The 26,240-nt window shown below is 48.0% G+C and overlaps 1 protein-coding gene across 2 annotated transcripts in view; it reads right to left on the bottom strand.

Annotated features, from left to right (window-relative positions):
* Positions 1-666: 666 nt before the first annotated feature.
* Igf2bp1 (insulin like growth factor 2 mRNA binding protein 1) overlaps positions 667-26,240 on the bottom strand; it is a 46,935-nt gene continuing 21,361 nt past the window's right edge. Inside the window, exons 3-15 of one of the 2 annotated variants that reach the window (XM_031350952.1) lie at positions 22,341-22,389; positions 21,955-22,006; positions 18,640-18,703; positions 17,453-17,734; positions 16,589-16,723; positions 14,520-14,642; positions 13,736-13,871; positions 11,919-12,041; positions 11,456-11,572; positions 10,594-10,668; positions 9,701-9,832; positions 9,306-9,419; positions 667-7,099 (exon numbers count right to left, since the gene is read on the bottom strand). In XM_031350952.1, coding sequence (XP_031206812.1) covers positions 7,007-7,099; positions 9,306-9,419; positions 9,701-9,832; positions 10,594-10,668; positions 11,456-11,572; positions 11,919-12,041; positions 13,736-13,871; positions 14,520-14,642; positions 16,589-16,723; positions 17,453-17,734; positions 18,640-18,703; positions 21,955-22,006; positions 22,341-22,389 — 1,495 coding nt within the window. In that variant the 3' untranslated portion in view covers positions 667-7,006. Of the gene's footprint in view, positions 7,100-9,305; positions 9,420-9,700; positions 9,833-10,593; positions 10,669-11,455; positions 11,576-11,918; positions 12,042-13,735; positions 13,872-14,519; positions 14,643-16,588; positions 16,724-17,452; positions 17,735-18,639; positions 18,704-21,954; positions 22,007-22,340; positions 22,390-26,240 lie in introns of both variants that reach the window. The other variant, XM_031350951.1, reaches the window with a different exon arrangement.

Genomic DNA, 26,240 nt, shown 5'->3' on the forward strand with positions numbered 1-26,240 from the left:
GGAAACTAGCCCAGGCAGTAAAAACAGATTTGGAGCTATACACTATGAATGGCAATATTTTTGTTGGAGTTTGCCAAACGAGAAACTGTGGTAAGAACAAAGGGGAGGAACCACTAAGACTTGCTGACAATTTACAGTGGGTTCTGAGAGAGGATGAGAAACCTTTCAGGAGACAACAATGCAGACCAGGTTTGAAATACAAGGGAAATCGCTGCCAAGAGGGTTTGCTCCTATCCAGAACCTGGCCATCAGAAGCCAAGGCACTGGAGACTAATGTGATTGGCCAGACTAGGCTATACAGTGAGACCGTACCTCAGAGACTAAAGGGGCAGGGGAGCTGAGCTCGAGGAAAGGTAACTCTTACTACATGAACTAGTCACTGGCTACTTTATTCCTACAGTACATGGCAAAACAACTTAGCGTTGTAACCCACTCTTCTAGGCCATCAATGCAAAGGCATGGCAGAGCAGAGCAGTGCCTCATGACAAGGAGGGGAGCAGAGGCAACCTGTGCTCCGAGCCTGGGGGGGGGGGTCAGGCAAGATCCCCTCCCCTTCCTGGCAACCCTCTGGGACACCCAGGCACACCCAGGGTGGCACTCTTCTTCCTGGCAAAGCCCTCGCCTCATTCGGAGCACCCCACCTCCCCAGAGCACAGACACACTCAGTTTTCAATATAAGTTTCTTTTTATTTTGAGACTGAAAACAGTGGAATGAAATTGCTTTGTGGCTGAAACAACTTTCACCGGGAAGGGACCCGGAGTGCTCATCCATCCATCCAAAACACAAACTTGCCAAGTCCCGAGCCCGCTGCCCCTCCCCCAGCTTCAAGAACAGAGAAGGGTGGGAGGAAGGCACAATCAAATTCAGGGTCGTTGATGACCGGCAGAGTTCTGGTAAAATACAATTTCAAAGTTGTAGCGATTACAGAGTCTAACAGTCACAAGCAGCAGCCCTCCAATCCCTCCCAGATTTCCACTCAGAAAAATAAAGTCCTCCCTGGAAGCCGTGTCTTCGGACTGCCTATCAATCCATTCTGCCTTAGGGGAGTGGGCTCTTTTGATGTTTTACCTCTGGTTTCAGAGGCCAGAATGAAGATTCTGAAGAGAAGGGAGACTCCAGATGGGTGGTAAAGGATATATATTCATCATGCAAATTTATACTCTGCTTAAATTCATTTCAAATGAGCTTACAAGCAGTGGTTCACATAAAACTGTCGTTACAACGTGGTTCCCTAACCAACTGCCAAGGCCTGAAGCACCTAACCCAGGGCTCCTGTCTGGGATGTTGAAGTCACCTGGCTGGAAGAGTCTCACTGGCACCCCGGGAGGGAATGTGACCAGCCAAGGAGCTCACTGGGAAAGCTGTACCTGCTCATAGCCATATCACTATGTGACAACTGCCAAAGAGGAAAGCGTATGTAGGGGGGAAAACAGCGTAGGAAATTAATCCCATGGTTACTGGAAATTGTCTCCCTCCTTTAAAAGAATTTTTTTTTTTTTTTGGTTTTTAAATTTTTTTTTTAAGATTTTTTTGGAAAGTATTTTTAAGGTAATATTTTTTTCCTTTGGAAAAAGAAACCTTTCCCCCCTAACCTAAGCAAGTGGAGTTGCCACTACCTACACATTTCTCTATATTGTTTTGCTAAGAGGTAGATTAAAACCAAAAGTGAAACGGGCTTCTATAAGGAGGTCCTTTTGGGGCAGGAAGGGCTAGGGCACCCAGTGGCAGTCAACTACAAAGGTGGCCTGAGCGGGTAGATTGGGCCAGGCCCCAGGGCAAAGAATCCTGCTCCATCTCCCCCCATCTCACCCCCAAGGGGACTCAGTGGAGGTAGAGGATCTTCAAGAAACCCTGTTGAAGAGGCCCTGGTTCCAAACCTAGGAGCTGACTAGGGGACTCCAGGCCAGCCCTGGAACTGTCCTCCAGCCAGCTCTCTAAGGGGAGGAACCCATCCCTTTCCTCACCCACTGGTCCATCCAAGCGCCTAAGCAGCTGGGAGGGGGACAAGCTGGAGTAAAGGGGGTGAGAGAGTGGGTGAGGAGAGCAGAAAGGGGAATGGGAATGGGGGAAGAGGACACGAGATGACGGAACCCTGCCAACCCGACCAATGTAAGTGGGGATCCTGGCAAGCCTGCCCGATCCCCATGACAAACCTTGTGTGGCATAAGCCAAAACTCTCTCCTGGCTGGGATTCATCCCCTCGGCATGAGTCCCTGCGCTCATCTCCAATCTTACTGTAAGGACTGAGGTAGTTCATCCATTTATACTCGTAGTATTCATCATCTGTGATTACGAAAAACATGTGCTCCAGGAGCGTCCTGCTATTCAAGAAACAAATTCTCTTCTTTTGTCAGTCCATATTCAACCATTTGAGGGCATCACTAATGGTGCCACATGAGGCCTTGCAGGGCTAAGGTTTTGACCTATCCTCTAGACCTCTGAAACATGTGGCCTCTCCCGTATCTTGAACCCTCACTGAGATGTGTCCAAAGGAAAGAAACTGGGCATTTCAGCTGGTATTACTCTTATGTCTGATTACAAGAGAAACATTCTGCACCTAAACCATCGAGTATCTGGAAGGAAAATGGCTTTTATGTCCCCTGGCACTGATGAGGGGTTCTCTTCGATCTTCCTGCAATGTCCTGCCAAGCTGTTCTCCTACTGGTTTTCAACAAACAGGCAAAACAGTTGTATGGTTTGAAAGGCAAAGCCACTAGGATCTCCCCCAGGAACACTTAGGAAAAGGAAAGGCGACCTCGTCCTGAGAGAGGGGGAGAAGAGCTGCCTAAAGCACAGCTCCTCCTGGGGCTCAGTTAGGCTAGGCGCCCTCTGGGGCTGAGGTAGTTAGTAGCACTGCTGGTTCCCAGTTTGGCAGAGGGTGTCTGGGAAGGGAGGAGGGGAAGGCACCCTGGAGAGCTAACTGAGGCCCCTCCTCACTGCCAGTCTGCCAGGCCTGAAGGGAACTCCACGGTGCCATCTCTGCAGTGGGGACAGGGGAGGAGAGCAGTTCCACAAGGAGCCCAAAAGATTCCCTCCTTCCCCAAAGTGCAACAGGGAGCCAAAGGACCCCCCCTTTTTTCCCTGCTCCCTAGCCCTTGGCAAGCACCATTCACAACCCCCCAGGAACTTAAGAAGAGTGGTGCTTGTCTTTAGTGTAGTCTCCAGGACCCTCCCCCTCACAGACAGGCCTAGGAGATGTAGAAAGATGGCCGGCCACTGCTTTGTCTTAGAAACAGCCTCTCAGCCTCTGTCTGTCTGTCTGTCTTTGGCACAAAGGAAAACGGACATACAGAACCAACTGGAGCATCCTGCGCCAGCATCCTCAGGATTTTTACATGGTGTCTCCAGCCAATAGTGAGGCAGGAGTTTTCCCCAAAAGTGGACAGCTCAGGGAGAAAATGAAAGACAGAAAGGACTGGAAAGAGTCAAAGGCCACACAACTTCCCTCACACCCAGACCCCCTTCCAGCAACTAAGTCCACAAACTGCAAAAGGCAACCAGACCCCAGATGGGGTTAAAGCCATGGTGTAAACGGCAGATGCAGCTTCAAAGTAAGTCAGTGAGTCAAACCATTTGGCTTTTTACGTGTTTCCAAGAATTTAAAAAATAGATCCAAGAGATGATCTTTCACTCATAAAAAATACGTGTGTAGCACGCACACACACATCTCTATGTATACACCTTTGAGCACGGAAGCAGTTCTTTTAAAGGTCGATTTTTCTCAAAACTGTCCAAATCTCCCAAGTGCTTTCTGTAATAATTTGCTATCTTAACTAGGACAGGGTGGAAAAAAAAAAAAGAGGTGACAAGTAGGGTAAGGAGCTACCGTAAGATCTGGCCTTGGAGTGTCACCAGACAACCCAAATAGGCCAGGCTCTCCCTTCCTGCTGACCTCTGGCCCTAGTCTGTATTCTTGCTTTCTCTAGTAAGCCAACTTTCACAATCTTGCTGCTGGGCAAGTCCAGGCGTGAGTGGAACCTTGCCCAGTCCAGGTCCCTTGCCACACTTTCCGATCTCTTCTTCTGAGAGCTCAATCAGCTAAAGAAAAGGACTTGGACTTAAGGTGTGAAGGGAGCAGGTCCCCAAGGAACAGAACAGTCCAACAATCTCATTCCAGATACTGGGGGATCCCCCCATGGTCACTTGAACCGGGTATCAAAGCACGCTTGCTGCAAGAAATCCACTTGAAATCACTAAATGGCCGATGTCTGAACATTGTCTGCTTTGTATGGGGACAAAACACATGGAGCCAGGAGGGAAGCTTAATTCTAATGGCCTGTTACCATCCCAAAGACTTCTGCTTCTCTCTTTGGACTAAAAGGTCTGGAGCCTATGAGGGGCTGTGATGGGGACCAAGTGGTAAGACCCTGTCCCAATCACACTCAGCATTTCTTCTTCCTCCTCTTGGCTACCCACCACGCTAAAACCAAGAATGTCCTAACAGGTCCACTTTTAGAATCAAGCAGATCAACCTAAGGAGACAGGGAGATGGGGAGGGCATTGAGGATCTGCTGGCCTCACGGTCTACGCAGAATGACACAGACAAGAACAAGGTGGGATGGGAATGAAACAATAACCAAAAAATCATCAGGAAAAGCACTGTAATGACAAACCAGGTGGCCCAATGGTGACAGGGTGGCCTTGTCTTTCTCCTATAAACGGAGTCTTGGCTCCCATATTTTTTAAGAAATACAGGTTTTTCTTAAAACAGTATATTTTTTAGTTATTATTTCTTTCCTCGATAAAACGGAGGCAATATCATAAAATAACAGCACCGCTGGTGGGAACACCCAGCTAAGGTCTTACCAGAGGGGGAGGGGTGGCCATAGGTGGCCCCCAAGGGTTCAAACTCTGCTAGATCTTAAGTCCTCCTTCGAGGTCAGAGATTAGAACCCAGGGAGGACCTGGGTCCCTTGAGGCTTTCCACCCCACCATGGATGGCTTCCTCCCCTGGATCCAGCCCCCAACCCCCACCTTTCCCCACAGGGCCTGTTCTCCACAGAGCTCCTAAACAGTTACTGGCTCATGTTTTAAGAAATTATGAAACATAACTTTCTCATTTTTTTTCTTTTCATTAAAAAAATAAAATATTCAAGACTATCAGCTTCTCTTTTGCTTCGCTTTTCTTTTTTTTATATAAAATATCAGCAAGCCGCAAAAAAAAAATATTAAAAAAGAAAGAAAGAAAAGAAAATTAAAAACCAGGATTTAGGGAACAAAAGGAAAACCATTGCTGAGGTAACTCCACACCTTGAGGTAGTTTACTTCGCACAGCACTGCCTGACTCCGCCCACATGTCATGGTAAATTTGTCGCTGTTGTCATTGCAATGTCAGGAAGCAGGGACCCCTGAGCACCGGTTTTTCCACATGCAGAGAGGCCTTCCTTTCTTCCCAGCACACTTGACAGTATTGTCCAGGGTAGCTAAAGTGCATCACCTGGCTAATATGCATTCCAGTCAGTACAGTATCGGGAGGGGAGGCCTAGCCTCACTTAACTGATGGCCACTGTCCTCCATAAGGGTTCATTTCCAACAGGATCTCATTGAGCCTGGTAAGTTAATAAATTAAGTGTGTTCACCCCTTTGTGCATAATGCGGCTGGTACTCTGGTTTGTTTCCAGGCACACCTTTCATAATGACAATGACATTCACGGAGGCATAAGCAGTCAGTTAAATACTCCTCTAGATAAAAACAGAAGCAACATTCTCCAATTTACTAAGCTTGCCAGATGATGGACTTTTAAGCTTTATCAGGAGCTCAGGGTTGGGTTGTAGTCCAACCACCACAAGGGAACAGTGCCATGGTGGGGACACACCGCAACGCCTGCCTCAGCCCTTGTAAGAGCACACGGGCGGAGCGAGAGCACCTTTGGGCCGCTCAACTCCTCCACAGAAAGGAGATTTTTACCAAAGGGAGCTCACACCCCGCTCCCAGAGCTCATATATCCCATCATTAAAATAGACTTTAAAAAAATATAAAATCCGCCTGAGAGAGAATGGTGGGAATCAGGGACTGTGATCAGCCCTACCCTGAAGCATGCAGCACCACTCCCATGTACCAGGGTACCATGCAGGACCCATGGGGCTACAGGGGCGTAAGTGGGGTGGGGAAGCCCCAGCTGGCCAGGATAAATTTCTGTTGTGCCAATTTTTCAAGATCTGCAAGAGCTCAGCCACAAGGGCATGCCTTTTTTTTTTTTTTTTTTTTTTTTTTTTTTTTTTTTTTTTGGTGATGCCAAGGATGGAACCCAGGGCCTCATCCATGCCGGACAAGCACCCTGACAACTGCTGAGCTCTCTCCTTAGCACAAGGACTCCTTTTAAACGTGGACTAGTACATATTTTAATTATTAACTCTCTCCTTTATATCTTGCTGTTCCCAATGGTTGGTTAAGGAAGAATCAGAATTAAACTATTCGGGACAGGTATTTTCCAGAGTTAATATTGTAAACAAAGCTGTGTTCAAGCACTCCTCCCTTGCCCCTCCCCCACCCCATAGCAACAAGGCTAAAACAGTGTAAATGGATTCAGGAAGAGGTAAGGTATTGGTCAGGACATTAAGAATGGGAGGAATTTTCATGAATTAACCAAGAAGATTAGAAGATTGGGGGGTGGTCAAGAAACAAACCATCCTTTGAGGTTTTATAAAACCTGAAGGAAATTTTATTTCTCTTCCCCACTGGGATCTGACCCATCCTCCTGATAGAGGCTGGAGAACTTCCTCAAGACAATCCACGTTTAAAAGCAACCCAAGCTACAATTGCAATGGTGATATTCCAAGGGGTAGGCTGTGGCCAGCTGGCTGAATTGGGGGCGAGAGATCAGGATTCCTCACTGGAACATTTTTCTCAAGACAGTGTGCAAACCTGATCTCCAGCCAGGCCCAATTGCCCTGATTCCCACTCATTCTCAGGCCTGCTGGGAAGAGCACACTGGCCCTCCACCCGCCCTCCAGGTCTGTGTTCCGCCTGCTGATCTGGAGCCAATGGGACAGGAAAGGGCGGGGTCACTTCCTCCGAGCCTGGGCCTGGTTGCTCTGTCCCTTCTGGTGCTGTTGCTTAACTTGAGCCAGGATGTCTCGGATCTTCCGCTGGGCCATCTGCATTCAGAATAGGCAGGTGAGGACCTCCAAGGGAGAAAGAAGCTTTGCACACCAGCGACAGAAATGGCATTTGCAACTCAATAGACTATTAAATAGAGGGAGACCGGAGGAGGGGTGTGTGTCTGTCTGTCTGTCTGTCTATCCATTCAAGAGAGAGTTGACACTGACATGCTACTGAAGCTGAAGTGGAGTTGCAGTTCCTAGGCATAAGGATAACATTTCATGATATCCCCTTCATAAATTAGAAGGAGCTACTTCAAACTACTATGGAGAGAAACTGCAGTCAAGAGAGGAAGATGCCCAGGCATGGGATAGCCAGCACTGATGGGACAATCATTTCCCACATGAAATGAACGAAGCACCCAAGAATAGCGTCCACTTTCCTTCTTAAAAACTTCTTCCATTGCTCAGGACCACTGGCTGCTCGTTCAGAGGACCCTTGTTCTCATCCCAGTTCCTACATGGGAGCTAACAACTGTTAACTCATTTTCAGAAAAACCCAGTGCCATTTTCCAGCTTCTGAGGGCACTGTGCACATGTACACAGACATACATGCTGGCAAAACACATGTTCACATTTAAAAAAAAAAATCTAAAATTTTCTTCCCCCTGGGTAAAGTGGGCCATCTCTGCCTTTGAAAGGTGGAAGCAGATGGATCAGACAAGAGTTAAGAGACCAGCTTGGTCTATGTAACCAGTTCTACATCAGGACTACACAGCAAGATCTTACAAATAAAGTGTTAGAAGGAGAATCAACTAACTGAAAAGCGGGATCTGCATGAAGGTTTTCCTGTCTCCTTCCCATAGACTGAAGAGAAAGCTGGTCCATAAGTAGTGAGTCGGACCAAGTATGGTGACCTCACGTGATCTCAATGTGGGGATGAAGGCAGGACTGTCCAGGAGTTGAGGCCAGTTCAAGCTACATATTGAGTCTGTCTGGTCTCGAACACTCACACAGGCACACATACACAGCACACAGGGGAAAGAGGGACGAGATCTCATTGGCTTTGTTGCTTTGTTTTTTTTTTTACTGACTCCTTTTTCTGAACAACCAAAATAATGTCTGCAATAGACCTACTACCGTGTGAGCTGGGCTCCACCATTCATTCTTACAAGCTCTTGGGGTGGAACTGAGTTAATAGACACAAAGCCCATGAGACAATGCTAAGCCTATTATAGCCAGAAATCTTAGCTATGGTTGCCGTGGCTCTCACTGTTACTCAAAGATCCTTATGAGAAAGCTGCCAATGCCAGGTAAACAGAGCAGAGAGGGGATGTGGGCCTGAGTTGAAGGCCTGTGTCCTAGCCCTAATTGCTCAAGCAGCCCCTGGGAGTCACAGCACACGGGTAAAATAAAGATATAACACAGTGGTGATGTTTGGGGGCTTAGGAGAGCCCCTTGCTGAGGGTCAAGAACTTTGAACATGAGATTGGCTGGCTTTCCTGGCTTCTCAGCCAGCGACTCACTAGTGGGAACGGTACAATGACACACATGTGTGACCGCAGCTTTTAGGAGGCTGAAGCCGGAGGATGACTGCGTGGAAAGCCAGCCTCATCTAGATGCTGAGTTACTGGTAGGACAGAGGGTGCAGAGGGTGACCAGGGCACAGAAGAGAACCAGGAGAGATCTGAAAAGAAACCCCAGCCCTACTATCTGTCATTCTTCCAGGACCAAAGCTGAATGCTAACTTCCTATCCAGTTCAAAAGGGGTCCAAGGACAACCATGGAGACTATGAAGACATAATAGATATGACTACTAATATCATACTTAAGCCTTTGTGAACTATGATTGGCAGAAGCTGGTTCTCTGCACCCTGTGGCACTGGAGACTCCCCACAGGTTTGTGTTTAGTACTAAATATTTTTAATTTTTTTTTCCCCTAGACAGTTTCTCTGTGACACGTTGGCTGTCCTGGAACTCTCTGTAGACCGGGCTGGCACCAGAGTGCTGGAATTAAAGGCGTGCACCATCACACCCTACAGAGTGGTGAGCCCTCTACCCACAGAACCACGGCAAAGTCTAAAAAGGAAAAACACATCCTCACACTCTGCAACCTGAACAACCCCAACCCAGACCAGAGCAGGCAGATTATGGGGCGGTCAAAATAGGACCTGTGCGAGTCACACTGATCAACCTTGAGAGCCCTCATTTCTCTGCTGCTGGTTCCTGAATCCACTGGAGATGGGGGAGGGAGGATGCATACCTGGCTGGCATAGAAATGTCCAATGATCTTAACAATGACTTGGTCGTTCTCATCCGGGGTCTGGTCTCTTGGCACTACTACCTCGGCAGCGGTCAAGTTTTGCAGCTCATTCACCTAGGGGTGGGTGCAAGAGAAGCTCAGCGTGCCAGCAATGAAATGCACATGGCGGATGAGGACAACTCAGGTGTAGCGTGTTTTGCTTAGGTCCTAGGTTCAGTACGCAGCACCACAACAAGAGAAAAAAAACAAAAACTGGAGGGCGAATGAATGGTGGACGGACAGGCTCCACACTGGGCTTGGGCAGTAGATAGAGTCAGGTCACCGCACAAATGACAGCAGGGGTGAAAAAGCCAGAGAAAGGTGTGGGTTTAGAGACCAAGGACTGGGGTTCTCACCGTTTTGCCGCCTTTGCCTATGACCCGGCCAGCTGCTGAAGCTGGAACCCGTATGTGGGTCTCCAGCTTTACTTCCTCCTTGGGACCAAAGAAATTCTCTTCTTTTAGTTTGCCATAGATTCTTCCCTGAGCCTAGGGAGAGGAGGCCACAGTTAAAATCAACTATGTACCTAAGCAGGAGGGTAGTCCCGTGTTCCAGTCCAGCCCTTTCTATCTCGTCAGCCAGAACTCTAAGAAAACCAAGTAGTTAAAGCCCCAGTGGGTAACCTTCAGTGGTTCCCCTGATTATCCGTAATGCTGGAGAGAGACCCTCAGATTATGACCCGGGAGTAAAGGAATACAGCAGCCCTAAAGAGCCAGGAGGATCACAAATTCATAGCCAACTTGGTCTGCACAGCCAGTTCTGGGCTAGCTGGAGTTATGTATTGAGACCATGCCTTAATCTCTTCCCAACCACTCAAAAGATATAGCACACTCAGGTTCTAGGACAACCTATATGGGTGCGGATGCGGTAATAACTACCACATCACAACCATGAATGGCATGAACTGACACACCTCGGGTGCTTAATAAGCCCCCCTCCATCCTCCCAGAGATCAGGTGAAGCAGCACAGACAGAAAGAAGGGGCCCTGGCACCAAATGCAAATGCCTCGGACTCCTTCTTCCTCACATTCCTGTGTGGACCATGAGGAAGTGAGGAAGGAAGGAGGAAACGAACAGGAATTAGGTTTGGGAGCACGTGGAAAGTGGCTGTGTGTCCTGTAGAAGAGGCTAGACGATGGGACAGGAATCTGACAGGGAGCAGAAGCTGCCACATGGTTTTGCTTGCAGGTGTTAAGTAGCCAACCTCAGTCCCCCCCGACCCATCCAGGAAGAATAATGTAGATCAGACCTTGAACTGAGCCTCTGGGGGTCCAGTGATGACGACCATCCGAACTTTGGAGTCAGGTGTTTCTGGTGGAGCAATCTACAAAAGAGAGCTGGTCAGAGGGTGCTGCTTCCAGGGGAAGGCGAGGGCATCTCCAGCACCTCTGGTTCCCTCCCAGCGCCCACTCTGAGAAGGGAAGAACAAAGACCCTCAAGGCCAAGTCCCTGTCTGTACACAAGAATTGTGATGAGGGCTAGGAGGACCTGCCTCGATGACCCGCACACAGTAGGACTGCACCCAACACCAACCCCACCTGAGGGTTTAGTAGAATGCTGCCAAGAGGCAGGGAATTAAGAGATGCCTGGGTAGAGCATGCAGTGGCTACTGCTCTCTTGGGGTTGGGAAAGGAATCAGAGCTTTAAATACCACTGAAGGAAACCTGTGAGATTAACAGCACTGGCTTCCTGAGGAGTCTCCTTCTCTCCAGGACCCTGGATCCAGGACAGTTAAGACAACCAGCACAGACAGTGCTCACTGTGAGGCGCCACCTGCCAGGACGGTTAAGACAACCAGCACAGAGAGTGCTCACTGTGAGGCGCTACCTGCTTCCTGTACACCAGGACACTGACAGATTTGCCACACCAGGCAGGACACTGAGACTTGGCAGCAGGAGGTAGGGGTGGGTTTGGAATGGGGTTGGGACTAGGTCTATTCTACTTTGTCTGCAGTGTAGCCTGCGGTGCTGCTGTTAGTCCTGCCACCTGTCTAGCCTGGAAACCTAGAAGCACTGAAGACACCTCCGAGGGACTGGGCTTTTCACTCCCAGTGTGAAATGTGAGGGGGCTAGAGTTGATACTAGGCCCAGGAGGCCTCAAGAGCAAATCACCTTGATGGAGGCGCTGGCGAACCGGGAGAGCTGTTTGATGTGCTGGCCCTTCTTGCCGATGATGGCGCCCACAGCCTGGGCGGGGATGAACACCTGTACCATCTCCTGCTCTGGAGCCTGCTGCCAGGACAAGGGACTCCTTACCAAAGACCAGGGAGTGGGGCGAGGCAGGACCCAGGAGCCCCTCCACCCAGCTGCCACACAGCCTCCAAAAGTAACAGATGCGGGTACCTAGCTGCACCCTAGGCCATAAGAGGATGCCACAAACTCTTTTTAGCTCTCTTCCAACTAAAGGGAGGCAAAACCAAGTGGAAAGCTGCTGCCACCACCAGGGCCGTCACCTCAGCTGGGCTACTCTCCTTGTAGCTGGCATTTTGGCTGCAGAGGCCTCTCTTCCCCCCCCTTGCCAATGTCCCAAGCCCTCATACTTCCACAGGCCCGTATAGTAAGACCTTCCACCTACCATGAAGGAACTGTATGGAGCAGCCCCGGTGACGCTGCTGGGAGGGGGCGGGACTGCACTGGATGAAGCTGGGAAGAGACCTACAGCAGCCAGGTTGAGACCAGGGATGAGGTGGGACTGCAACTGCAGGGGAGAGGTAAGTATGGGTCAGCCTGCTGACAGAACCCTGGCATGCGGCTCTGGCTAAACTATAGGGGCCACACCCCAGGGCAATCAGAGCCCCACAGGACTTACTTGCTTTTCTACAAAAACCTGCCTGGCACTATGGACCCTTGGGCCATGGAAATGCCCTCACTGGACTGAACTGGCATGTCCAAGCAGAACAACAGCGGGCTCCCTAGGTGTGTCTGTTACACTGATGGAAGCACACCAGGCTCGTAACCCGAGAGTGTGATGCCCTTCTATGAGGAGCTGAGAAAAAGTTTCCTTTGATTCCTGGGGCCCAAGTAGTTCTGAACCTTTCTGCTAACTCCAAATTTTTCTAAAAGATCAAAATGGGGCTGGGCATGGTGAGAACGAAGTCCAGCACTGGGACTCAGACCAATCTGTGAGTCGGAGGCTAGCCTGGTCTACATATCAAGTTCTAAGGAAGCCAGGTCAACACACTGAGACCCTGTCTCAATGTAAGGAGGCTGTGACAAGCAAGTTGAGATGGTAGGGAGGATGGCTCAGAACACCAGCTCCAGAGCGTGAACAGCAGCCCCAGAGGAAAAAAAAAAAAAATATCACACATGACCCTAAGCCCAGTGGAATTTGGGAGCAGAAACAGGTTCACTCCAGGTTTGGTAAAAGCTATGTCTAAATGAAATAAAAAGATGGCACCTAATGTCCTCCTTGAGCCTCTACATAAGCACATCTCTACATAAGCACACCCACACATACACAAGAAAGAAAGAAAGAAAGAAAGAAAGAAAGAAAGAAAGAAAGAAGAAAGGAAGGAAGGAAGGAAGATTGATCCTATGAGTGGAGCATGGTGGCACATGCCTATACTATAAGCCCAACACTTGGGAGGCTAAGGTAGGAGTGAATTCAGTTAAAGCCTACAGAGTACAGAACTGTCTCAGAAAAAACAGTTGAAGTTGTGATCCTTCTGTCTACTACAGTATACAAGTTTAACTAGATCAAATCATATAGATCACAGATTGGTTAAAGTATAGAATCCATAAAACCCAAGATTTTTGCCCCTAACCCCAACCCAGCAACAACATGATGAGCCCTCGTGAGTAAATACAGCCACTCATTCCAACAACAGACTGTTTACCTACAATCTACAAGACTGCATCCCCAGCACCACCAATACAAAAACAAATTTAGGTAGTGGTGGTGGCGCATGCCTTTAATCCCAGCACTTGGGAGGCAGAGGCAGGTGGATTTCTGAATTTGAGGCGAGCCTGGTCTACAGAATGAGTTCCAGGGCAGCCAAGGCTACACAGAGAAACCCTGTCTCAAAAAAACAAAAACAAAAAACAAACAAACAAAAACAAATTTAGATGAGTGAAGTCCAAAAGCACAAACTGCGGGGCTGCAAAGGTAGCTCAATGGTTAAGGGCACAGCTACTCTTCCAAAGGACGCCACATGGTGGCCCACAACCATCTGTAATTTTAGTTTCAGAGAATCCAATGCCCTCTTCCAGCCTCAGTGGGAACCTGGGATGCACACAGCGTCCTGAGATACATGCAAGCAAAACACGCCTGCTAAGTTCAAAGAAGGCACAAGAGGAGCTTGGGATGTAGCCCAGAGCTGTTGCTTTTGCCTGTCTCCAAGGCCTAGACTGAACTCCCAGCAACACACGCAGATGGTGCTGCCTCTCACTCACACTCATGGCAGCCACATCATTCTCGTAAGCCTCTCGAACTTTCTTCATGATCTCCTGCTCAGCCCTGCAGCAATTCTCGATGGCTCCCTTCACGGTGATGGTCCTTTCAGGGTTGTAGAGCGTGAGATCCTGGAGCCTGCAAAGAGAGCAGGAGAGTGTCAAGCAGTGGGCAGTGCAGGACTGGAACCAGACCCCAGCTAGGGACAAAGCCAAAAGACAGGTCCAGCATTTCTAAAGAATATCTAACTTCTGGCCAATAAGCCCGATCTCCAGCCTTCAGGTAACCAGGCAAGGGGTGTGGCGCAACCACAATAATTCTGTCTGTGGGAACACAAGCTACCATGAAAGGTTGTGGTCGCCAGACACGGGTGGTTGCAGGCAGATCTTTATGTGCCACTGTGCAGCAGAGTAATTCTGCAAACAGCTCTAAGAAAATGGAGAGGCAGGTTGCTTATAGGCAGCTAACCTGCACCTATCACTGTTCTTCAGAGGCAGCACAGTGTGCCCAGGCTGAAAAGACCAAGGTTTGTACACCTCTCACAGTGGCAGACACACCTAAAGGTCAGGCCCTCACTGCAGGCTTTCGTGGGGATGCATATATCTAGAATGTTGTGTCCAGGGGAGGAAATTAGGGTGCTCCAGCCCTGATTGGGCAAGACAAAATGATCTCTCCACTTCTCTGATTCGATTGTCCCAAGAAGGAGGTGCTAAGGCTCAGTGGCAGGTCCCTCATACCCCACCCTGAGTTCACCACCTCTGTGGAGGGAATCACTCAGAGACTCACGACGAAATGGTGATCTTCGTCTCTGTGTCCTGCTCTACTTTCTTCAAGTTCCGCCCTTCCTTGCCAATGAGTCGTCCCACAAAGTTATTATGAGCCAGGATCTTCAGGGGAACTTCATCTGCCCTGGAGAGGAAGTGGGGGACAGCTCAGTCAAAGATGTCAACAAAGGCCCAACTAAATGGTTACCCAACTATGTGACAAACCCAGAACAAACCCTGAGCCAAGTATCAGATCACAAACCCAGCAGAGACCAGTGTTTTACAAACAGGAAGAGTGGATGAGTTTGGCTGACATTTGGGAGCCACGGCTTTTATCTCAACTATGATCACAGTCAATAGGTACATGATCAACACATACAAATCTAAATTCATATAACTACACACTCAAAAAATATGTGCAATTGGGTTTGGAGATTTAGCCAGTACTGTTGTTTGTCCAGCGTGCATGAGGCTGAGGATCCACCCCTAAGGTAAAGGAGGTTGGGGGTAAGTAGGAAGGATACCCAATGTGTTGGCATTGTAGAAAGGATACCCAATGTGTTGGCTTTTGCCTTCAGTCCCACCCACTGAGGCTGAGGCTGGACGATCCAGGAATTCTAGGCTAATAGGCAGTATGTCCTCAAACAAACACAACATTATTATACTAGTTGAACCCTAGTAAAGCTGTATAAAAAGAAAACAACAACAACTTAGCCAGGCAGTGGTGGTGCATAGGAAGCAGAGGCAGACAGATCTCTGGGAGTTCGAGACCAGCCTACAAAGAAACCCTGTCTCAAAACAACACAAAACACAAACGAATAAAAAAGGGAAACAGAAACTTAGCGTGATGACGCATGTATTATCAGCCAATTCAAGAGGACCATGAGCACAAAGCCTGTGGAAGACCACTCTCTTTAAAAAACTGTGTGTGAGGGAAGGGGTGGGGGGTTAAAAGGGGTGTTGAAGATAACCGTGGAAGTCAGTTAGAAGGTAAGGCATTGCATTGCTTGGAGCTTAAGTTCCAAGGTTTGTGAGCCACCTGGTATAAAGATGGGTGAGATCGGAATTTTGGTCCTGATTGAATAGTATCTATCTTAACTACTGAGCCATGTCTCCACCCCAAACCATTCTCACTAAAATGTAATAGAGCTGGGCAGTAATAATCCTAGCACTTGGGAGGCAGAGGCAGGCGGATTTCTGAGTTCGAGGCCAGCCTGGTCTACAGAGTGAATTCCAAGATAACCAGGGCTACACAGAGAAACCCTGTCTCAAAAAAACAAAAACCAGCAACAACAAAAATAAAAACCAAACCAAACCAAACCAAACCAAACCGAAATCATAATAGACATGGAAGCCAGGCATGGTGGAGCCACAGTAAACAGGATTACAGCAGTTCAGGGTTAGCTAGGGTACAGTGACCCTGCCTCAAATACCCACACCCTACCAAAGGACCCAGAAAACATCGTGAGTGAATCCCCTGCACTCTTCTACATCAGTAAACACTCGGGTCCTCACGCATGCAGGCATCTACCACATGCTCCTGTGCTATATTTCAAGCCTCTGTCACTTCTCTCTCTGTAGCTTTATATTTACTGACAGATGTATTGACAAAAAAAAATTTATAAAAGGCACAGAGAGGGATTTCAGCTTGACTCTTTGTGCTAACATGCACATTTACCTGCATACTCCATTTATGAAAATCCCTAATGTACACACATCCACACATATATGTATATAAATATATATACACATAAATGTGTATATATGTGTGTGTATGTATACACACACATGTGTATGTACATATGGATACAAACATAAACATTCTGAGTATATGAAACTTCTATACAATTATACAGGATTAAGATCTTATCTGGCAGCTCCTATGTATGTGTGCAGTTTGCAACTCTCTTCTAATCTCTGTTTTGTTGCTGTTAGCGAGTGTGAGTATAGACTGGGCTATGGCTCAGCAGCAGAGCTTCTTTCTGTCTGGCATGTGTAAAGAAAGCCCTGGGTTTCCCTCCTAGAGCCGCCGAAAGGAAAAACAAACAAAGAAACGAAACAAAACCCGCTTGCCAGCAGTCCCAATCTTACGTCTTGGTGTCCTTTGCCTCCTTGTGCATAATTTCCAAGATCATCTTGCATGCGGAGGAGCAGCCTTCAGGGGTTGAATGCACACTGATGGCCTTCTCCGCAGCTCCCGCATTCTCCTTCCTATGCACATCTATCCTGAGGACCACAGGAGAAAACTGGTTACTTGTCTCCAATAACATGGGACTTCCCCCACCTCATGTCAATTAAGAGCCTAGAATCCACTCTCTTTGGAATGGGGCCTGTCAAGTATAGAACCAGGAAAGTCAGTAAGGGGCCTGGGAACCCACCTCTGAGAAGACACTGCAGGCCACCTCACAGCCACTGGATGGGGACACTCCCAAGCTGTGTGAGGCTGAAGTTATTTTTCTCCATCTAGTGTCCTTTTACAAACAACTTATCTGGGAGACACACTCCCAACTACAAGTAAATGACAGTCATTTACTATGTATGTTAAGGATTCGAGCTGAGCTGCTCTTCCCCATAATAATAGGAAAGCAGGTGGCTGTACTACAATGGGAGTGGAGACATAATGACTTATGTCAAAGAGACATAAGCCAGGCTGTGTAGCTTGTAACTATTAAGTGGCTACTTAATCACAGAGTACCGACGAGTGGCTAATTCCAACTCATGGGATTAAGTATCCCGGAGCAACTTGATAGGAACAGCTCTTCCTTCTGGAGACCGTGAACCCAGACTCTCATCTGCCTCTTCGTTCGCCCAACTCTAACACAGAGGTAAAGGAACACTGGCAACAGTGACCATCCATGCCCAAAGCAACAATTCCATGTCCAAACCATGTGCTTCCAGGAGCTGCCCCAGGCCCCAACTCTTCCCTGCACCCACCCTCCTTTTCCCAACACTCACTTGGACTGGGTCTGTTTTGTGATGTTTCGGATGGTGGCACCCTCCTTGCCAATGATAGCGCCTACATACTGCGTGGGCACCAGGAGCCGGAGGGGGATGTCCACTTGCTGCTGCTTGGCTGGAGCCCCTGCTGCCACAGGTGACCCTTGTCGGGGCTGGCCCCGGGACCCAAAGCCTCCACGCCGCCCATTCTCAGGACCTTGTGCTATTTGCTCATCAGGTATGTAGGAGACCTTCAGGGCATGGTTCTCTAGCTGATGGCCATTTAGCTTCATGATGGCTCTAGGAACAGGTAGTCCAATGGTCACTCCAACTCACGCCAACCACACCATGTGCCTTCCTTACCCAAAGCACCTACTGAGTTATAGATGGGAACACACTGGGGATACTGTGGAGCTAACCATCTGTCTGCTACCCCTCCATCACTAGGGAACCTTCTGGTCTGTGAGAGAGAAGACACTAAGGGGAAAGTAGCTGATACAGCGATGCCACATGCTTCCTTGGGATTTATGGTTCACAAAAATCTTCCACTTAAGACGACTGGAAGATGCTGAAACATGGGGGAAAAAATGTGCCAATAGATAGAACTAAAAACAATCAATGTATACAACATGTGTTCTGACCCCTTCAGGGAGTGAGAATAGTAAAGACTGAACCTAAGGGCTAAGGAGCTGGGACCTGTGATAGTCGTGGGGACTCAAGGGACCTAGAAACACATCAGCCAGGCTCCTAAGCATCCAGCATCACACCTGATGCAACCACAGTAACCCACACCCATAATTGCAATGCTCTGGAAATGGGGTAGAAACAGGGTTGCCCTTGGCTACCAAAGCAAGTTAAGAGGCCACTATGATCTCAAAAACAGAAGTATATGCAGTTTTGAACAAGGTAGTTCCTCCTCATAACCAAAAGATGGCACCATCAACACAGTACAGGATTCTGGTGTTCCTAGGGACCCAGAAACCAGCTCTTCTTCCAGTCATCCCCCTCTCCCTGCAGATCATTTTTACTGAGAAATTTCTGATTTCTGAAACATAACCCTAAAAGACCTTTTGTGGGATCCTAGGGCTAGCTGAACCAATTCTAGAAGCCAGCTAGAAATTCTAGCCTGCCTGGATCCACCCACTGATCCCTCCCCTATCTATGACCCCTCAGAGGCCCCCCAACCCCACTTCTGTGGTACTCACTGCCTGGTCTGCTCCCGGTTGGAGTAGGTGACGTTGACCACTGCTGTCTCACTTTCTGTGTTCACTGTGGAGACAAAAGAACAGTCCATCAGAGTCAGAGTTCTGTTGACAAACCCCAACCTGTCTGTAGGTCACCAGGGAAGCAGCATAATACCAAGCTGAGAACACACTCAAAGGACCAGTGAGAAACATTCACAGACAGAGACACTGGAAGCCAAGCTAGTCTGGCTGTCAGACGTAGTAACTGCACAGCAAGGCAAAACACCCCCCCCCCCAAAAACACACACACACACAAACACACAAAGCACTGGAAGCAAACTTAACCCTGGAAAAGTTCAATTAGCAAACAAGCAACACCCAATGGGTGAGATTAGCCATTTACAGAGGTAGTAAGTCAAGAAAAAAAAATGGCTTTTAGTTTCTTTCTCAATGGCTCAAGAGATTTGGAATTATCTAAATCTATTCTATAAGCTTGGATATCACACATTTTTCCAGAGAAGGAATTCCAGGCTCAAATATTCCAAACTTCTTGACGATGTACACGGGACACATCAGGCCACCATGCTTATGGGTCCCAAGGATGATTTCCATCCAAAAGCTTGGACTTGGGTTTTTTTTTAAAAAAGATTTATTTATTTACTTACTTATTTAATGTATATGAATGCTCTCTCTGCATGTACACCTGCATGCCAGCAGAGGGCATCAGATCACATACGTTATAGATAGTTGTGAGCCACCATGTGATTGCTGGGAACTGAGTTCAGGGCTGAGCTTGGATTCATTATCACCTTTGTTAATTAACTTTGCATTGCTGGAGATTGGACCCAGGGCCTTTACACATGCTTACACATTGTCAACCTCTGGCTTTGTGAGACAGGGACTCACTAAATACCTCAGGCTGGCTTACAGCTCAATATGCAGCTAAGGATGACCCTGCCCTTACCACTTCAGTAATGAGCAGAGCTACTACATTTAAAAGAGACAGAAGAACTTCAGGCAAGGCAATACAGTGTATGCCTGCAGTCTCGGCACTTGGGAGATGAGAGAAGAAAGTTAAGAGTTCAAGACTATACTGAGCTGTAAGAGGAGGCTTTGTTTAAAAAATAAACACACAGCCGGGCGGTGGTGGCGCACGCCTTTAATCCTAGAACTTGGGAGGCAGAGGCAGGTGGATTTCTGAGTTCCAGGCCAGCCTGGTCTACAGAGTGAGTTCTAGGACAGCCAGGGCTACACGGAGAAACCCTGTCTCAAAAAAAACAAAACAAATAAAATAAAATAAAACACACACCGGGTGGTGATGGTGAACGCCTTTAATCCCAGCACTTGGGAGGCAGAGGCAGGCGAATTTCTGAGTTCAAATACCAGCCTGGTCTACAGAGTGAGTTCCAAGACAGCCAAGGCTACACAGAGAGATCCTGTCCTGAAAAACCTAAATAAATAAATAAATAAACAAACAAACACAGGAAAAACTCTAGAGATGACTCAGTGGCTAAGAGCACTGGCTGCCCGCCCACAGGTCACAGTTTAATCCCAGCACGCACGTGGCGGTTCATAACCTTCAGTACCTCTACTCCCTCTCTGGGCACTCACACACATGGTGCACACAGGAAGAAAGGTGGCTGAGATCTCCTGGGCAGCCTGGGCTGAGTGAGGAGCATAGGACCAGCCAGGACTACACTGCAAACTCTGCCTACACTGAAAGAAAACCTGACAGTTGAGCAGAGTGTGGTGGTGCAGGGTGCCAATCCCTGAGCAGGACTGTTTCTGAGGGCAACCTGGGCTGGTGAGACCCTTGTACAGGTTTGCTGGATCCTTTTGGTTTTTAACCAATTAAAATTATTTCATGTCTGTCTGTGTTCACATGAGTAGAGGTCAGAGGACAAATTTAGGGAGTCAGCTCCCTCTATCCACCATGTGGGTTCCAAGGATAGAGTCAGGTGGCCAGCCTGACAGAGCGTGAGTTTAGAGGTGGCAGACAGCTGCCTGTTCGGAGTGGCCACCCAGTCTGTCTAACTCATAGTCTAGATGCAGCAAGGCTGGGCAACAACTACTAGCAAATCAGCTTTGTCCTGTCCTTTAAGATGAAAGGCAAGTTAGAAGATTAGAGGAGAGCATGAAGTACATCAGTGCTGGGCAGGTAATGCAGGCATGTACAGCCCGCCCTTTCTCACAAAGACTTTAAAAATGAACACTTAAGGGGCTGGAGAAATGGCTCATCAGTTAAGAGCACCGACTGCTCTTCGAAAGTTCTGAGTTCAAATCCCAGTAAGCACATGGTGGCTCACAACCATCCATAATGAGATCTAGTGCCCTCTTCTGGAGTGTCTGAAGACAGCTACCAGGAGCAGGTCCGTAGTGAGAGCTGGAGAGTTGGCTCAGCAGTTAAGAGCACTGACTGCTCTTCCAGAGATCCTGAGTTCAAATCCCATATGGTGGCTCACAACCATCTGTAATGAGATCTGACGCCTTCTTCTGGTGTGTCTGAAGACAGCTACAGTGTACTTACATGTAATAAATAAATGAATCTTTAAAAGACCATAAATGTCAGACAAAGCAACTGGTGCTTCTTGAAGAGCTTCACAAGTGGGCTGCTACACCGTTCTCATGGAAGAAAGGCACTGGTGGTGCTCCTTCCCCAACCACAGCACACACACAGGAATACACCTTAGTCATAAAAATTTGAAGTGCTATCATCTGAGACAACTAGATGAAAGCAGGGGGTTACTCAATGAAATGAAATCAGCAGGCTCTGAAAGATAAGAAACCACATGCTCTCAGAATATAATAGCAGATGGGAAGAATGAAGCCTGGAAGAGGGAAATGGAAGGTGGAGAAAAGGAGGGCAAAGGAGAGGAAACAACAGAAAAAAAGGAAAGTGGGGGAAAGAGACAGAAGACTGAGGGGGGAGGAGTCTCACTGAATGGAGAATATGCGTTCCCAAGGCCTTCAGAGCCACAGGGAAGGGAGGCCTGGGAGAGCTGACTTGTGGGCTGACTGGCTGGCTGGCTGACTGACTAATTGACAGAGGGACGATGGAAGACAGATGGACGGATGGAAAAGTACATCAGGAGTACTCCTTACTATGTGGTATGATAGCAACAGACCACACTGTCCTACGAACTTCAGATCTCTTGTCTCATTGAAAACAAGAAGGAAAAAAAAAAAATCTGTGTTCAGACTGCCCATCACACAGTAGCCCAGTTTCATGGTTCCACGCACAGTAGGACGAATGCTGGAGCACATGCGCAGAAGTACTATACCCCATCTTCTGTGTCTTCCCAGTGGATCTGACCCCAGACTCCTTGTCAGTCTTACCTTGTTCACAGTTCTCCACGGTACCGTACTGAGCCAGCAGGCTATCTAGCACCTGGAAAGGTAGGAAAAAGGTGTCTGAGCATGGGGGCCTGAGCCCGTTACCCCAAAGCTCTGGGCACCAGCAGGAACCAGACATCCATTGCCTGAAGCTCCATTCCTTAGGGACCCACAAGTTGATGGCATCAGTGTTTGCAGGAAGGCACCTGGCTCTGGACCTTTCTGAAGCAGATTAGAAAGTTCTAGAAAGACTCTTCCTACCTCCTTAATGCCTCTTGTCCCAGACCCCACTAACCTGATACCCAGTCATTGTTTCTACCAACTCAGTTGGGCAGAGTCCCGTGACCAGACTCCACCAAACCTGTGCATTAACTTCTCCAGACACTTACTTCCCATCGGAGCTGAGGTGGAATATTTCGAATCTGTATTTTCCGACTCCTGAAAAGAAAGGGGAAAAAGAAGATTTAGACAATTCCAGATGCTTCAGGCCCGTGACCTGGCAGTTTCTAATCCTTGTCCCAGCTTGTTATTTCACCAAAATCACAGGATGGTGGCTCTCCCCAGTGCTAGGGACTGAATTCATGGTCTGGCACATGCTAGATCAATCTCCAGCCCTTAAAACAGCAACCTAAACCAGGAGTGGTGGCATTTGCCTTTAATCCCAGCTCTTAAGAGGCAGAGGCAGACATATCTCTGTGAGTTCCAAGCCAACCTGATCTCCACAGTTAATTACAGGACAGCCAGAATAAAGAGTGAAACCTCATCTGAGGGGGGAAAAAAAAAAGGATAGCAACCCCAATAAGGATGCAGACTTGAGCAGATGAGGCATCACCTTATAAGCCCAACTGCGAACAGAGAGGAACTCAGAACCAGATGTGCTCAGCATAACGGCAGCACAAGATTGAACATATTGTTTTGATGCTTGCGACGGTGGTCCCACGTGCTCTCCATCATAACAAAGTCAGAAGGCTGGAGAAAGGGTGCCTGAGCTCTGATAGGACTGGAGTCCCACTCCTAGGGCCGTGTGAGAGGCAGCTCACAACTGCTTGAACCCCAGCTCACCTTGAGCACCTGACTCACTGGTTACATACACACTGAATTTAAAATGAAGCAAATCCAAAGTCAAGTAAGACAGTGACTAACCCAGCCGACTAACTCCTCTAGCCGGCACCTACTGCAAGCCGGGGCGCAGCAATGAACCAAAGTGGCGGAAAGCCTGGCCCAGGTGCTCACATCGTATTAAGGGAAACAATATATGCAAACAATTGTATAAGGTAATAGTACAGTGGTTAAGCCCTTGGCAAAGCTAGAGATCTAAACCACTAATTAGCACTGATCTTTAGGAGATTACTTAACTTCTTGGAGACCCGGTCTCCCCCTTTGTACAACATGGATAATACCCATTCACAGGTGGTAAACAGCATTAGATAGCATTTGTAAAGCGCTTAGTAAAGACTTGGAATAAGTCCTTAAAGTGTAACAATAGATGTATCTATGAATGGTTAAGGTTTTCCCATGATCAACATACACAGCCCAGCGTCAGGACCACTTCTTTTCTCCCAGGTGACTATACTATACTTACGCCATCCCAGCTTTCAAATGGCTCTGAAAAAAATGATTTCCCTTGAGAAATACAGGTTGGGGCTAAGGCCTAGAGTGAGGCAGAGAATCAGCTTACCACCCAAATCAATACCTTAATCCTGGAGTTTAAGACATTTAAATTGACTTGATGAGTTAGTCAATTGTCATTTAGATCTCTGTATATCTTTGATCCAGTACAAACCTTTAGTTCAAAGACAAGATCCAGGGTGCTGGATAGATGGCTCAGCAGTTAAGAGTACTAGATGCTCTTCTAGGAGCATCTAGAATTTAATTTCCAGCAGGCCAAGGATGGGTCACAACCCTCTATGAGGGGGATCAGATGCCCTCTTCTGGCCCCCAGAGGCATCACATGCACATGGCACACAGACATACAGGAAGACAAAATACTAGTGTACACAATGTGAAATAATGCTGAGTCACGTATGCTCAGCCCTCAGTGGCCTACCAGATGAGTGGGTATTCAGCTGTGGGGTGGGGCAAGCAAAAAAGGAATGCAATGTCCTAACTATGGATAAGTTGGACATTAGTTCTCCCAGGCAGTCTCTACCAAAGCAGAGTGTAGTGTAAAATAGAAGAAGGGTCTTTGGGATTGATCCACTTTAGTCTGAAATTCCTTGTCAGCAAGCTACATCAGGGAAAAATCTGGGATGACATAGCTAAAGGAGTGGAGCAGTGGTGGCCTCGGCTCCTTATCCTTGACCCTAACTCGACCTCTTCCTCCTCAAACCCAGCACTCAAGAGGCAGAAGCAAGCGGATCTCTTGAGTTCGAGGCCAGCCTGATCTACACAATGAGTCCCAGGACAGCCAAGGTTATACAGATAAATCCCGTCTTGAAAAAGAAAAAATAAGTTGGGTGGTGGTAGCGCACGCCTTTAATCCCAGCACTTGGGAGGCAGGGGCAGGTGGATCTCTGAGTTCGAGGCCAGTCTGGTCTACAGAGTGAGTTCCAGGACAGCCAGGGCTACACAGAGAAACCCCCGTCTTGAAAAACCAAAATAGGGCTGGCGAGATGGCTCAACGGGTAAGAGCACTGACTGCTCTTCTGAAGGTCCTGAGTTCGGATGACAGCAACCACATGGTGGCTCACAACTACCCGTAATGAGATCGGACGCCCTCTTCTGGTGTATTTGAAGACAGCTGCAGTAAATTATGGGGAGCCAGAGCAAGCGGGGCCTGAGCGAGAGGGGCCGGCAGAAGGTCCTGAGTTCAATTCCCAGCAGCCACACACATGATAGTTCATGGCCATCTGTACAGCTACAGTGTACTCGTATACATAAAATAAAATAAAACAAATCTTTAAAAAAAAAAAAGAAAAACCAAAATAAATAAATAAATAAATAAATAAATAAATAATAAAAAGCTAAAGGAAAGGTGGATCTGCTTAGAGGAGAATCTTTATGGTTTGTGAACTTGACCTAACAAAGTTAGAGTATATACAGTGAGGATCGGAAACATCTAGATTCAGCTGGGTCTGAAGGCATGAGCCACGATCCCCCCCCAGTCTCAAGCAGGACAGATACTTGCATAGGCCAGTCTGTGGAACAGTACGTGGTAGTAGGCCAGTTGGAAGGTGGCATTGCAGTGATAGCAGAAGGGAGGAAAGACAGACAGACATAACTCCGCGTGCACAGTACTAGTCTGGCAGACACAAAGCCCTGAGCTCAAAGTTCCAGCACTGCACAGATAAGTAAGCATGGTGTCAAATCCCTGTAATCCCAGCATCCACGGTACTGGCAGGAGGACCAGAAAGTCAACGCCTAATCCAGCTGTGTGAGGCGTGCTCTGTGTCAGACACACAGGCACGGGAAGCCAACAAGTCATTTCTGAGTCCTTAGACCTCATCCCATCAGGTACCAGATCCAAGGATTGGTCAAAAGGTGGCTTTGGACCTCCCTTGTAAGATCTCTCACAAAACACCTTTGCTAACCAAAGAGATACACCGAGTATGTTCAGATGGGTGAAGAAGCTGGGGGGGTAATGAACAGTACCCCGGTTCAACAGCAGGAGTAGCCCAGCCCAAGATACCTCCTTCCAGCAAATCCTTTTGGATGGAGGGAAGATGAGAGCTGCCTGCCTAGGAAGAAACAAGGCATAAAGCAACACAAGAACAGGAGCCTAGTTTGAAACAGCCCATTAGTGCAATCCCAGGTCAAAGGCCAAAACTTGCCTGTCCAAACTCTGTTTGGGGCCTTCTATTCAGTAGGGCAGGAGCAGGGTGGTAGCAGTGAAATCCAATCTCTGCAAGGATGTTAATCCATATCCAGAAAGCAATGGCAGGCAGATTGGCTGGAATTTCTGGAATGTTCCAGGAGAGGGAGGGGAAGGAGGGCAGGTCTACCCAACCAATGAAAGAAAGACATCCCAGCAGCCCCACCCCCATCCCTCTAGGGCACACACACCCCATCCTGGGAACCCACTCTAGGCTCCTCCCAGACTTCCTTTTCAGCAAAGCCCCCAGCCCTGATTAAAACACAAGGGGATGGCCTGGAAGAGCTGAGGCATCCAAGGACCTTTGTCTTCTAAGCCTGGTTTTCCATTGAGTGTGGTGCTATCTAATTCCTTTCAGGCCCAAACCGCATAGGGCAATGCTGGGACCTGTAACCTAAATTCCCTTGCTTACATTACAACCCCTTTGGATAACTTATTCATCCCACACACAAGAGGCCCAGAGTTGGCTGGGTTAGGC

Source organism: Mastomys coucha, unplaced genomic scaffold (genome assembly GCF_008632895.1).
Source record: "Mastomys coucha isolate ucsf_1 unplaced genomic scaffold, UCSF_Mcou_1 pScaffold5, whole genome shotgun sequence".
Classification (NCBI taxonomy): Eukaryota; Metazoa; Chordata; class Mammalia; order Rodentia; family Muridae; genus Mastomys; species Mastomys coucha.